Genomic DNA, 15,230 nt, shown 5'->3' with positions numbered 1-15,230 from the left:
AGGCTCTTCAGCCCCGTGTATTTATTAACAAATACCTGTATGGGCCTAACTGTAGATACCATTATTTGCAAAACACAAAATCAAACAGCTTATTGATTTTGGAAATATCTATATATAATTTTCTTATATATTAAGTTGTTTTGTGGAATGGACCTTCTTTATAGATCACAATCACTTGTCATGGCAACCCATAAACTTTCTGGTTTGCTTTTACGAAAGAATCTGGTTGCTATGGTCAGTAGATATTGTGCTCCAACTGAATATAAGAGTTACCCCATCATATAAGGTAAGGGAAAAAACAAACACACACGATACAGACACTTCAGTCAAATTTCACACTTAATCTGTAACATTTTAATCTACTGGAAAGGCACAATGGGATATGGTATTTCCATTTCTAGGTCATATATGATACATGCAGTTACTTATGGCAGCTAACCAGCTTTACGTTTGCAGAAGCTTAGACATTATTAAACAGGCAGTTCACCCAAAAGTGAAGCTTTAGTTACAGGTTGAGGCAGATTCTACATCCTATGGAATTTCAGCAGCAAGTGCTCTTTGCCATTGTTTTGGTTCCACCTGCTCTTGGATTTTACCAGTCACCCCCAGTGTATCCCCCATACTCCAGATCAGCCTTCCTCAGCGAGGGTTTCTGCAGAGGTTGCTAGGGCTTCCTTGAGCAGTGAGCGATTTTAGATTTTCGGATAAGTTGCCACACACACCAATACGGATTCTTCCAACTGACCACAACTGTTATAAATATTCTTCCCACAGACAATTGCAAAAAAGGTGTTAGGCTAATTTGGATAAAAAAAAAAAAAATCCAAGCTGGACTGGTCAAGGTCTATAAAACGCCCTTTGGTAGCCTAATTCTTTTCCAGTAAGCCTCTCATTCTTGTTAACTCTGGGGACCTGTAACAGAGAAAGTTGCTTCTGATCTTCCTCACTCCTGCAAAGTGGGTAGACCCCCTACCGTTGCCACATACAGCAAAGAACTGCTTAGTATTTATGATGACTTCAAAAGAGGAGTGGACCACACAACCAGCGATGAATGAGGAGCAACTTCAAGTGGAAGTAAACCCATCGATTTACCTATTTTAAGAACCGTTAAATTCCCGGCTCATTCCAGTGTGCTCCCAATCAAACTTTCAAACCAACCAATGGTGGATGTCATAACTGATCACATGTGTAGCATCATGGCAGTTGAAGATCAAACAGAGGCCAAGATAGCAGCTCCCTTGGCTGAAAAATATTGTAGAGTATACTTATACTTTATTGGGGCATAAACCAGAAAAACAATAGCATGTTACTGTATTTATTGGCGTATGACACTCACTTTTTCACCCTGCTTATCGGTTGCAAATAGTGTGTGCGTGTCATACGCCAATACTGTAATTTGGGCTGCCTTGGAGAGAAGCGGGAGGGGGGCGTGACGAGTGCCGTCAGATTACGTACAGCAAGAATCTCCTGTTTACTCAGCGGCCTCTGTAATAGGAAGTCCCGTCTCCTGGGCTGGCATTGGACCAGTGTTCTGTCTATCATAGAAGCAGGTCCAGGAGGTGGGAATTTGTATTAAAGAGGCCGCCAAGTAAACAGGAGATTCTCGCTGTATGTAATCTGACGGCGCTCATCCAACTCCCCTCCCTGAGATGGGCATTGATCAGGCTGCATTCATGGCAATGGGGAGGCTGCAGATGGGCATTAATCAAACTGCATTGATGGGCAATGGTGAGGCTGCAGATGGGCATTGATCAAGCTGCATTGATGAGCAATTTTGAGGCTGCAGATGGGCATTGATAAGGCTGCATTGATGGGCACTCTACCCTTATTTTGCTTCGAAGTTCTTTATTTAAAATGTAAGGTGTTTTCCTGAAACTTCCCTCTTAAAATGAAGGTGCGTGTTATATGCCGATAAATACGGTACTTGTGAGCTGCTATGATCTGTGTAAAAATCTCCTGGGACCACTGGAGGAGTGCTGCAGAGAACCGCAAGCCCATTTACAGGGGACAAACATTTATTTTGACCCTGCATATTCTGTAAGGTCAAAAAGGCCAGGTGAGAGCACAACTGGTGATGCACATATGAAGCTTGCAGCATAGATCAGTTAAGAGAACCACAGTTGTATGAGCACAAGAAGACTTGTTTGTTGATTGGAATTCTTGCATAGAGACTTATGACTTTCATTTTGGTGGACATTTATTGTTTAGTGGTATTTTTAATTATTGTTTCACAAGAAATATATTATCTTAATGAGCCAGCACATTGGAAATTCGAGCTGAACTCATCGAAGGGGAAGCTTGCAGGAGCAAGGAATAAGGTATTTTCCTCTGGTATAGCCTTGAGACGTACGCTTATTACAGCATTACTACAGAAGTGGGAAAGTTAACAAAGGACTGGAGTTCAGCTTTAGCAAACGCCAAACCTGTAAAGAAAAGGCCTTGCTGTGCACTTACCTGTCTAATTGATGGTGGGAGATGTAAGGATTAACACTTTTCTTTACAGGCTGGTCTTTTTTATAAGGGCTGCACTAGGTGGTGCACATTCCTTAACTCCTGCTCAGTCTCACTAGCAGAATCCCAGAGAGGTGAGAAACTTTGGTGGTTTGCAGTTAACCTGCCATCGTAAAAGTATGGAGGTTGCCACTACTAATGTTTCTCTGAAAATCATTTTTTTAGCTTATCTGGAATAAATATGCAGGTCAAAAGTGTTCTTATGTGAGTCCTTTTTGAAGCCATAAGGCTCAAAGTATAAAAGCCAAAAGATCATTGTCAATTCTGATTTCCCAGGTGTGGACAATTGGTAGGCAGATTTCGTCAGCTGACAATGTCTGGATCTGGGTCAGTGGTCCCCATACCTGGAGGTATTCCAGGACCTGTGTCATAGGTGGGGTATGCTGTGGACCTCCAGGGTCAACAATAACTTGAAAGAACAATTGAGGTTGATTGAATTAGTGAATGGTAGATTAGCACCTATGGTTCTTGTTGGCTTTCAAAAGCTGGCTGAAATATCCTGAGAATTGCAAAAAGGCCAGTGTGACAACCAGAAATCTAACAATTTTAGCGAAAGTCATTACTAGCAACAGCCTCCATGTTTTATGACAGGCCCCAGCTTTCACCAAAACATTAAATCTATGGGTAGATTCACCTTTACATCCATGTATGAGAGAGCTGGTCTTCGTGTCTGGTGCACTTTTGACTTATCCTTCTACGTATATTGGATGTGGAACTACAAGGCATATACAAGGCCTTACAATAATAGGACAGGAGAGGTAGAGTCTTGGTTTAAATTAGATCCAATGATTTAGGATGATATAAGGGGTGGGTCATCCTCTTGAGTGGCCCATAGAGAACATTTGATGGATTAAATGAAACATGCCAACATGAACTTCTTTCCATAGTGAACATTTGAATTGCCCCATGGATTATTGACATGTGCCTCTAATAACTGTTGTATCCTGAGATCAGAGGGGGCTGTTGCAGGGCATAAATTGAAGATGCCCCTTTAACAAAACCCCAGTGAAGAGTCACAGAGAACAGAGAGGTCATCAGATCTATCCCACAGGGTAATGAGACTTGTAGCAGTCACAGTTGTTTTTACATATTTTTCTGAATTTTTTATTTTTTTTGTGTAAAGTCGTTTTTTTGTTTTTTGCACTAAAAAGGCTATCAGAATAGCAGTGGCAGACTTCCACTCCAGGTATCCCTCGTATGACTTTGAAGCAGACATGAAGTCCTTGGAGCTTCTAAATGTTGGGGAAATGGTCAAACTTCTGTGGACGGGGTTTGTTTTTCCCCTCTGGGGCTGGAGAGACTCCATTTCCGGGAATATGAGGAAGGAGTTGAGTCTGCAGAGAGAAAATCACACACATGAGTGGGACACTAGGATGTACTGCGGTGGGCCAGGGTCTACATTTTATGTATAATGGTCCAGAGTAATGTATATAAACTGACCGGTACAACTATAGTCTACTGAAGGCTTTCTCAACCAGTGTTCCATGGAACTCTACGAGGTTGTTAGGACAGCTTTGAGGAATAAGTAATTCTGCCTCTCAGATTTGTAGTCATCTACACCAGTGATCTTTTTAGCTGTCTGTAAAGTGTGACATTCTTCCTTCTTTCCACTGACTATCAATGTAAGGGGCATTCTTCCCACTGATCACCAATGTAAGGGGCATTCTTCCCACTGATCACCAATGTAAGGGGCATTCCTCCCACTGATCACCAATGTAAGGGGCATTCTTCCCACTGATCACCAATGTAAGGGGCATTCTTCCCACTGATCACCAATGTAAGGAGCATTCTTCCCACTGATCACCAATGTAAGGGGCATTCTTCCCACTGATCACCAATGTAAGGGGCATTCTTCCCACTGATCACCAATGTAAGGGGCATTCCTCCCACTGATCACCAATGTAAGGGGCATTCCTCCCACTGATCCCCAATGTAAGGGGCATTCTTCCCACTGATCACCAATGTAAGGGGCATTCTTCCCACTGATCACCAATGTAAGGAGCATTCTTCCCACTGATCACCAATGTAAGGGGCATTCTTCCCACTGATCACCAATGTAAGGGGCATTCTTCCTACTGATCACCAATGTAAGGGGCATTCCTCCCACTGATCACCAATGTAAGGGGCATTCCTCCCACTGATCCCCAATGTAAGGGGCATTCCTCCCACTGATCACCAGTGTAAGGGGCATTCTTTCCACTGATCACCAATGTAAGGGGCATTCCTCCCACTGATCACCAATGTAAGGAGCATTCTTCCCACTGATCACCAATGTAAGGAGCATTCTTCCCACTGATCACCAATGTAAGGAGCATTCTTCCCACTGATCACCAATGCAAGGAGCAGTCTTCCCACTGATCACCAATGTAAGGGGCATTCTTCCTACTGATCACCAATGTAAGGAGCATTCTTCCCACTGATCACCAATGTAAGGAGCATTCTTCCCACTGATCACCAATGCATGGAGCATTCTTCCCACTGATCACCAATGTAAGGGGCATTCTTCCTACTGATCACCAATGCAAGGAGAAGTCTTCCCACTGATCACCAATGTAAGGGGCATTCTTCCTACTGATCACCAATGTAAGGAGCATTCTTCCCACTGATCACCAATGTAAGGAGCATTCTTCCCACTGATCACAAATGCATGGAGCATTCTTCCCACTGATCACCAATGTAAGGGGCATTCTTCCCACTGATCACCAATGTAAGGAGCATTCTTCCCACTGATCACCAATGTAAGGAGCATTCTTCCCACTGATCACCAATGTAAGGAGCATTCTTCCCACTGATCACCAATGTAAGGAACATTCTTCCCACTGATCACCAATGTAAGGGGCATTCTTCCTACTGATCACCAATGTAAGGGGCATTCTTCCCACTGATCACCAATGTAAGGAGCATTCTTCCCACTGATCACCAATGTAAGGAGCATTCTTCCCACTGATCACCAATGTAAGGGGCATTATTCCTACTGATCACCAATGTAAGGGGCATTCTTCCCAATGATCACCAATGTAAGGAGCATTCTTCCCACTGATCACCAATGTAAGGAGCATTCTTCCCACTGATCACCAATGTAAGGAGCAATCTTCCCACTGATCACCAATGTAAGGAGCATTCTTCCCACTGATCACCAATGTAAGGAGCATTCTTCCCACTGATCACCAATGTAAGGAGCATTCTTCCCACTGATCACCAATGTAAGGAGCATTCTTCCCACTGATCACCAATGTAAGGGGCATTCCTCCCACTGATCACCAATGTAAGGAGCATTCTTCCCACTGATCACCAATGTAAGGGGCATTCTTCCCACTGATCACCAATGTAAGGGGCATTCCTCCCACTGATCACCAATGTAAGGAGCATTCTTCCCACTGATCACCAATGTAAGGGGCATTCTTCCCACTGATCACCAATGTAAGGGGCATTCTTCCTACAGATTACAAATGTAAGGAGAATTTTTCCCACTGACCACAAATGTAAGGGGCATTCTTCCCACTGACCATCACACTAATGTATGTAGTGATTATTGGCAAGGTTTCTCTGAGATTTGAAAGTTATTTCAGGGTCCCTCTGTGTTAAAAAAATAAATACAAAAAAAAAGTTGAGAAAAGCTGGTCTATTGCATTTTAGTGTGCTGAGAAGCAATATCCGGACAGGAGGAGAGAAGTGACCTCATTGGTGTGCTGCTACAATTTCATTGTCCAATCACAGGAAGAGAGCAGGGAGGTGACCTAACTTGTTGGGTAACTGCAAGTAAAAAAAAAATTCAGGTCATGGGCTGTGCTATTTCACAATGCTGTATAAATTTGAGGTCCCAAATGGACAAAATGACAGTTTTTAGCAGATAAGCTCCATATGTGCATTTTACCCGTGTAATCTATTTGCTTGGAGTTCAGCTTTAAATATCTAACCTGTAGAAATTGCTGTTCAGGGATTTGTTCAGGTGATCCCTTATCATGGATTAGCCATCTGATTCTCCCTAAACTCTAATCCACAGTAAAGGATCTGACAGTTGTTTCCCTGTTCAGAGCCTGACCTTACAGCTTCTAAATGTGTGAGGGATTCTCTCTCCTTAGTGACTTGCCAAGCGGCCTCCAAAGTGAGAAAAGTAAACGTCTGACTGACTTTTTAAAATGTATTTACAAATTCTATAGCGAGGCTTCACCTGTTGCCGCCTCCTCCCCTTCCTATTCCTCTTTTCTGGCTCCTCACGGGCGGGGTTTAGGTAAGCACTCTCCAGGAGCTGCTCACAGGTCAGTCTGTCTTCAGGATCCATCCGCAGGCAGCCCTAAAGGAGAGGGGGTACAAATATTAGCAAACTTCTTCAGTAAGAAGCCGGAAATGTCTCTGCATGATGCACAGCATCCTTCAAATATAACATGAAGGTGAATGCATGGCTTATACATTACTGTCTGTGCAAGTATCAAAATAACACTATAATGAATTAGAGCCCACATAATTTACAGTGAGATACCCATAGTACAGACAGTATTGAATTGTGTAGGAAAAGGATCCAGAGATCAATATACAGTATATACTGTATATATATGCTAAAAGAGAGGCACACACAGGACTTGAAAAGGAGCCACAATTTGCAAGACAAGCTTCTTTACTGAATACTGAGTGTCCATTGTTTCGGTGGGTAAATGGGGTACAGCGCACCTTGGACAAGGCCTTGATTCTTTCTTTTTTTTTCCAGATACATACACTATGTTGTCAAAAGTATTGGGATGTCTGCCTTTACACGCACATGAACTTATATAGCATCCCAATATTAGTCCATAGGGTTCAATATTGAGTTGGCCCACCCTTTGTAGCTATAACAGCTTCAACTCTTCTGAGAAGGCCGTCCACAAGGTTTAGGAGTGTGTCTATGGGAATGTTTCACCATTCTTCCAGAAGAGCATTTGTGAGGTCAGGCACTGATGTTGGACAAGATGGCCTGGCTCCCAGTCTCCGCTTTAATTCATCCCAAGGGTGTTCTATCAGGTTGAGGTCAGGACTCTGTGCAGGCCAGTTAAGTCACTCATCCATGTCTTTATAGACCTTGCTTTGTGCACTGGTCCAAATCATTTGATGGAGGGATTATGGTGTGGGGTTGTTTTTCAGTAGTTGGGTTTAGCCTAATGTTATATGAGCCAGGCCTTCTCGTACACATCAGCGCCTGACCTTACAAATGCTCTTCTTCAAGAATGGTCAAACATTCCCCTGTCAACCTTGTGGACGGCCTTCCCAGAAGAGTTGAAGCTATTATAGCTACAAAGGGTGGCCAAGTCAATATTGTACCCTACGGACTAAGACTGGGACAATATAGTGTATTCAATACTACTTGCATTGTGCAATCAGGCATTTATTAAAGTTACGGTATTCACGGTTCACCTTTATGTTTTTTTTTTATATATATATATATATATATATATATATATATATATATATATATATATATAAATTTAAGTTGACTAAAATTAAATTAATTAAAAAATTAAGTAATTTCAGCATTTCTGAAGTTTAAAGTGGAACTATAGGCAAAACTTTTTCCTGGTGCCTCCATGGCAGCATACGTATTATGGTAGCGCTGCCTATTTCCACCCACAGGACCAGTGCATAGCTATAAAAAGTTAACACTCACACAACAGCCCATGCATGGAACTCACAGCCAGTGTGAAGCGAAGAAACCCGCTCAGGTTTGGCCTCTCCTGTAAGCGCAGTCCCTGACCTTGACCTTGACCTAAATGCTCTGATAAGGCAGGGAGCCCCTTCTGTGGATCTTTTAGGGTGAAAAATCGGGTGCTAACTAGCCCCACATATAGCAGTGCAGCCAGGAATTTGTTCCTCAGAAGAGCTGTCTGTGTCTGGAGCCTGCCTCCCAGAAGTGAGTGGATCCATTAAACTGTGACACTGCAGGCATTTTCAAGATAAGTATGTTTTCTCATTTTTTGGAATTTATCTGTGAGTGGCCTCATAAGTCGTATGTTACATCTCCTCTCGGATGGGCTACAGCTGCACTGTGTTTCAGTATGCATTCTAGTGGCAATTGTGGAAGAGAAAGCTAAGTGTCTACATTCAAGAGAATAACACATTATGCTGAAGAGGTGAAGTTGATAGAGCTTCCGTGGGGGCCATCTTTGGTTTGGGCAAAAACTCCCCCAGGGGCCATCTTGGAGTGGGGGCAAGACTACCTGGAAGCCATCTTGGAAGAGGGCAAGGTGAGAAGTTTGCCAGGAGTGGGAGGCAGGCAGAAGAGTTAAGGAACATGGGGTTAAAGCAGCTTACAGATAGGACATTTACATACTAGAACTGGATGCCAGCACGCCCATAGTCGTAAACCCTGCATCAAGGGCAATTTCCTGCTCCCTAGTGAATAGATATGTCCTTACTCATGTCTCAGTGTGGCATTATTATCAACGTAGGGTAAGGTGCTTTGGGGTGGAGAGCGCAGAGCCCCCCTGCCCCAAAGCACCCATCCCCATGTTGAGGGCATGTGGTCTGGTATGGTTCAGGGGTGGCTGCATTCTCGGAGGTCCTTGACCTGCCGGGCTGAATGCCCGGGGTAAGGGCCTGGTATGGACTGGGGGGGACCCCAAGTAGTTTTTTTTTTTTTTCGTGAATTTGTTTTTAGCCGGCAATTATTTATTTATTTATTTTTTACATTCAGTTGTCAGCGGGGCAGCCTGCTGACAGCTGATGACTCAACTGTTGCCAAGGACGCGGTGGCCGGCTTCCCGACACAAAACGCAAAATGCAAATAGCGGTAAAAACACAGGACTTCAGTTGCAGGTCCATTGAAGTCTATTACATGCAAAATGCTGCATTTTGCAGGGGAAAAAAATCCCTGACCCTTTCCAAAAACTTACAGGCACACAAATGCATTAATGTGAACGTGCTCCATAGGAAATCATCTTTGCAAAATGCAAAAAGCATCAAAAAACACATAAGCAAAGCAGAGTATCCCAGAATCCTCTTGACTGGAATCCATCCTACCTTCATAAAGTTCATGGCTGCAGGTTGGATATGAGGGAACTTCTCCTCCAAGGTCTCCTGTGGAAGGAAATCATGACATTTAAAATGAAAAAAGTAAAGAAAGAAAAAGAAATCCCAGTGGCTTTTGCTTTATTTCATTCTGCAATTGTATGCTAAGATCAGCAATAGACACCAGTAAAATGTGAAAAAGTGGCAGTGGCTAGGAGGACACAGCAAAGTATAATGAGTGGGTAGGTGTGTAGTCATAAATGAGAAAATGAAGAATGCAAAGGAAATCTTTCACATGGAGAAAATGTGAACAAGGTTTTTAACGTGAACCTAGTAAACATTTTACATTTTTACATTTTATGCTGAGAATCAGGGATCAAAATGTCCATACTTACAATTTTTAAGACATTTTCTGTGCTCTGCTCTGATGGTTGTTGAAAATTGTTATCCATAGTTACAGTATTTTTCCTTTCCTGGCCTATCGCCTTGTCGGCACACTATGGGTTAACCCTCCACTGGTAATATCGGGGGACCACCTCCAATAGCTTTCGCTCCCCCTAGGCCCCCGGTGTTCCATAACTAGATAGGGACAGGCCACCAAGGAGGCGAGAGTTGTGCTGACATGAGGATATGCCAGGAAAGAAAAATTACTGTAAGTATGGATAACAATTTTCCATATTCCTTGCCCACCTCATGTCAGCACACAATGGGAACTAACTAGCAATGAACAGGCAGGAAGGGAAGGAAAGGAACACCCAACCAGAGAGATATGCTGCTCAATATGGGAAACTTTTTTTTTGTGTATGGCTGCCGAGACTACCATTGTCCTGAACTTTGCGGATGCTGCTGCCTGAATGTACAGGCTATAATGGCGTGCAAAGGTTGTACAGGAACTCCAACTGGTCGTCTTGCAGATGTCCTCCAGGCAGCGAAACCTTGGTGTAAGCTGCCCAAGAAGCTGCCATACCTTGAGATGAATGTGCCTGCACTACATCAGGAGGAGCCAGCCCTTGATTCTTGTTATCTAGGGTGATCACTTTTGACACCCAAGTGGAAATAATTCTTGAAGTTGCGGCCTCACCTCGTTTTGGGCCCACTGAAAGGATGAAAAGGTTATTCACGTTCCTGACAGAAGCAGATCTGTGTAAGTATATTGTCAACAAGTTCACGAGGTCAAAGGTGCTGAAGTCATCTGGTTGGGAACGAGAAGGCTCCTGCTCAAAATTTGGAAAGATTGCTTTCCAATTTACGTGGAAGCTAGAGGCAACCTTAGGCCTAAGACTTGCGGCCGGCCAAAGAATAGCTTTCTGTTGAAGGAATATACAATAAGGTTCTTTGCAGCACAGGGACGCTAATTCCGATAGTTTCCTTGCAGTATGGCGAGCAGGAGCACCAATTTTAAGGTCAAGAACCATAGGGAACATGAGTCTGGTGACAGAAAAGGAAGCTGCCTGAGTGACTTGAGAACTAGGCCGAGATCCCAGGATAATATCAGGGATTTCTTTGGTGGTCTAATGCACTTTGCTGGCTGCAGGAAATGTTTTACCAGAGGGTTTTCAGCCCATTTATATCCGGTAGGGATGACAAAGTGGAGATTGTACATGGAAGGTGGTCTGGGGCAACCTATAAAAGAGAATACAGGGGGCCTAGGGGCAGTCTCTTTTATCTTAACTATTGGAGGTTGTCCCAGATATTACCAATGGAGGGCTAAACCAATGTGTGATGACATAAGGTAGGCCAGGAAATGTTGTTACTAAGAACACGACTTCTCTTTCTCTGAACCACATAGCACTCATCATTCCCTGTCCAATGACACCCCTTTTATATCACTTTAAATAGAGTAAAAACAGACAGAATGGAATTAGGTCCAGCAGTGTTGGTCGACCCAAAAGTCAAGAAAGTTAAAGCCTTAATATATATAATATAGCTTAATAAAGGTTGGATACTTCGTTTTTTTTTAATGAGGTAACCACAGCCTTGATTACATACCACATCATCTGGATCAGGCTCCGGGATGCTAGCACCATGGAAGAACTCATTACTGTGGAAGATGTACTGGTGTCTGGGGATGAGCTTTCCTGTGGGGTAAATCCCCAAAAAATACATTAACAATTTCAACTGAAACCCATCAAAGCATATTGACTAGCACCAAGAACTATTTACATGTATTAAAGTTGAAATATATATATATTTTCTTTTTTGACAATATTTTTACACATAGACAAAACAAACATACAACAGTACAGCCAACATCAGGGGTGGGACCCACGCAGGGGTCGCAAGTCAGCATAACGGAACCAAGAAATGTTAGATTATTTGCGACTACCATAATATACCATCATCCATGTGCTGGCTTGGCTCACGCTTCAGGGGTAGGTTGATAGTTAACTAGCATACCTAAGTTACTGTGCTGGCAAGGGTTAGTTTATCAAGACTTCAAGGGAGGTCATTGGATAGCGAGAAACCTACTAGTGTGCTGCAGCAGTGGAGGGTTCCGCTAACCACTTAGACCAGACCCTGTCATATTTTTTCGGACAGCCTCTATGAGTATCTTTGCATAGCGGTATCACATTATTGACAAGTGTTTTCCATAGACCTATAGAGGGAGGAGTTTTCCGCTTCCAGCATAGGATGATGGACTTGCTGGCATAGAACAGCAAGAGACCCAACAGGGTTCTCTCAGCCACCCTGGGCACCAGCTCCTCCACCAGTCCCAACAACGTTGAAGTATATTTTATGCATATTTTACCTTCCCTTGTTCCCTCTTCCAACATACAATTAAAAATGTTCAACCAAATCACTGTTTTCAAGAAATCCCTCTTTTGAGACCCAGTAGCATCATCTCTTGTTTTTTTCTGTTGGTCCTTCCTTCATAGTAAGATCAAGTTTGGTGTGAAGGGCTGGCGGGCTCCTGTAAATGTCACAGCACCCTGCCCCAGTTCTTTTCTCAAGAGCCCAAGTAGTAGGCTGGCTCTTGGAAGAATTTTGTGGAATGCTTGGCACCTTTATGGATGGTCCCTAGACTCTGTACTGCTGTTTCACAGCATTGCATGAAAGAAACATCCCTATTATCCCTGTGGGTATGCATGCTTCTTCCTGCTAGCCACTAGATACTGCTGACCTTAGCTGTGCAATCTGCTGGTACTGGGCATATGTTCTTTTATATAACACTCAGGAACAGCAGTACAGTGTTTGATGCAGCCTTAAAGCCCAACTCCAGGATAAAAACCCTGGTGATGCCCCCAGCAGTGTGGTTCTTGTCCTCAGCTATCTTGCACTAGCCATGTCAGGGATGGCAACAGTAAGAACTATGGATGTCACCCCAATATGGTGCTGCTGGAGTGGCACATGCACGGCAATCATCAATTGTTTCAAGTGTTTCTCAGGCTGGCATTCCTAGGCACTGTGTAGCGATACTAATTTCTTGTTAATTTTGTGGGTGTGGCTACAAATTGGGGTGTAAGTTAAGTGAACCTATTAAATTACTCTGCTTTGGCAAAGCATAGTTTCTGTTTAAAAAGGATCTGTTATAGATATGATGAATGTGAAGGAGGAGTGTTTCAAAGATGAAGGTTTTAGTGTATTTTGGAGATTTCATGTTGAAGGCCTACTCTAGACTTGCATGGACTTACAGTATACTGTGTGCCCCAATGGTGGTGCTAGCAGGTTAGACTGTTGAAGAGCTAGGTGTGCAGGACACAAATGTCAGTACAGGTCAAATTGGCACAGAATGCATGTGATGGTTGTAAAGCTTTGACATTACTTTTAGAGACGTGGCAATAAATAGCAATTGGCAACAAAATGTTTGCATTACAACAGAACAAGCAGAGGTCAAGATTTCAGACTACAGCAAGAAGCATACGGATGGTCAGAATTACCCACAATGCAGCAGGTCACCAATTCTTACCAAGTGTTCTAATGATGAGATAGAGTTGGTCCACATCAGATTTTCCTGGCCACAGAGGTTGTCCAGATAGCAGCTCAGCAAAGATACAACCTATAGCCCAAACATCGACTGCCGCCCCGTACTGAGTGTCCCCAACTAGCAGTTCAGGAGCACGATACCATCGTGTAGCCACATAATCTGTATAATCATCTCCAGGCCGAGCTGTAGAAGATAAACAAGACAAGTATATAGGGTATGGAAAAAAAACACGCTAAGTGGGCAATACAAATTAGAACAAGAACAGCAGCAGCTCAATATGAGATACACATATAAACAAATAAAAATAATAAATTGGGGCTGTGCTAAATGATAAATAATGTGTTATAACCATAAATACATACAACACAAACAGTTTGCATAAATCTTGGAATTGCTTCCAACACCACAAAGTTAATAATATAAATTAGTCCATAAAACATAGCCACATGTGTAAAGTCTTGATATAACTTGTGACAATGCCATGAACTCATGCACCTTCACCACATAAAATGCATGCTTACCAGAGGCAAGGTAATATGGGCTTGCGGCTGTAAACCCTACCCAGGGCCTTGGTCCAAAAGGAATGGAAATTGCAGCTCCCAAATACTTGATACAGTGGAGCAGGAACACGCAGCAGAAGGCCAGGGAGACTTGATCATCCAATGGTCACGAATGAGGACCAGAAGGTAACCCAGAGTAAAAAGGAGCTCACCATAGTGTAAATCGTAATATGAACATTTATTAAAGGTTAAAAAGTTGCACTTACACGTAGTAAGAGATAAACTTGCAAGGATTATAAAAACCAGCTGGCAAATGAGCACCCACCCACTAAGGTACACAGCGCGCTGACGTCAGCATGCCACTCCTCCCCACACATGTTTTGTCACACTCTGACGTGCCCCAGGACGATGTCAGAGTGTGATGAAATGCGTGTCGGGAGGAGTGGCGTGCTGACATCCTCGTGCTGTGTACCTTAGTGGACGGGTGCTCAATTGCCGTTTATCTCTTGCTACGTGTAAGTGCAACTTTTTAACCTTTAATAAATGTTCATATTACAATTTACACTATGGTGAGCTCCTTTTTATTCTGGGTTACCTTCTGACCCTCATTTGTGACCATTGAACAATCAAGTCTCCCTGACTGTTTGCTGTGTGTTCCTGCTCCACTATATCAAGTATTTGGGAGCTGCAATTTCCATTCCTTTTGGACCAAGGCCCTTGCAGGGTTTACAGCTGCAAACCCATGTTAGCTTGCCTCTGGTAAGCACGCATTTTATGTGGTGGAGGTGCATGAGTTCATGGTGTTGTCACAAGTTATATCAATACTTTACATGTGGCTATGCTTTATGGACTAATTTAAGTATATAAGGTGCAGAGAGACAGTATGGAGTATCCCAGAATAACCAGACACTGGATTTTAGTAGCCTATAAGAAGTTGACATGCCAGTGCGTTTTTTAGGAAGGATCTTTGGTTAATGAGTTATTAAATATAGGAGTGAATTGTATGAACGAAAATGCTGATCAAGCTAGTTTTACAATGCTTCAGCAAAAAAGATCCAAAGCCCAAAAAACACTGATATGGTACAGTAAAAAAGTCAGGAATGTATCATTAGCCTGAACAAATGAGGAGAGGTTGCTTATAAGCCGATCCTATACACTGGGGGGTAGGTCTGATGAAGGATCCATTGCACATGTTCCAAAACACGTTAAAGCCCCCCCCACCTGACATCACTTCCGGTACGTGCATTCCACCGTGGTTTCAGAAGCAAGGCGGCCATCTTTCCTCCCCGCTTCCACCTCCTCCTGCAGCTGCTGGTCGG

The 15,230-nt window shown here is 43.2% G+C and overlaps 1 protein-coding gene across 2 annotated transcripts in view; it reads right to left on the bottom strand.

The window, feature by feature from the left end:
- Nucleotides 1-331: 331 nt before the first annotated feature.
- CDKL4 (cyclin dependent kinase like 4) overlaps nucleotides 332-15,230 on the bottom strand; it is a 42,294-nt gene continuing 27,395 nt past the window's right edge. For both annotated transcript variants that reach the window (XM_077449597.1, XM_077449596.1), the window contains exons 6-10: nucleotides 13,394-13,594; nucleotides 11,476-11,564; nucleotides 9,499-9,555; nucleotides 6,683-6,805; nucleotides 332-3,845 (exon numbers count right to left, since the gene is read on the bottom strand). In XM_077449597.1, coding sequence (XP_077305723.1) covers nucleotides 3,744-3,845; nucleotides 6,683-6,805; nucleotides 9,499-9,555; nucleotides 11,476-11,564; nucleotides 13,394-13,594 — 572 coding nt within the window. In that variant the 3' untranslated portion in view covers nucleotides 332-3,743. The remainder of the gene's footprint in view (nucleotides 3,846-6,682; nucleotides 6,806-9,498; nucleotides 9,556-11,475; nucleotides 11,565-13,393; nucleotides 13,595-15,230) is intronic.

The sequence above is a fragment of the Lithobates pipiens genome, unplaced genomic scaffold (assembly GCF_037356315.1).
Source record: "Lithobates pipiens isolate NorthernLeopardFrog02 unplaced genomic scaffold, aLitPip1_a1.2 Scaffold_22, whole genome shotgun sequence".
NCBI lineage: Eukaryota > Metazoa > Chordata > Amphibia > Anura > Ranidae > Lithobates > Lithobates pipiens.
Note: the sequence above shows the minus strand (reverse complement) of the source record. Positions and strands in the feature narration are given on the sequence as shown.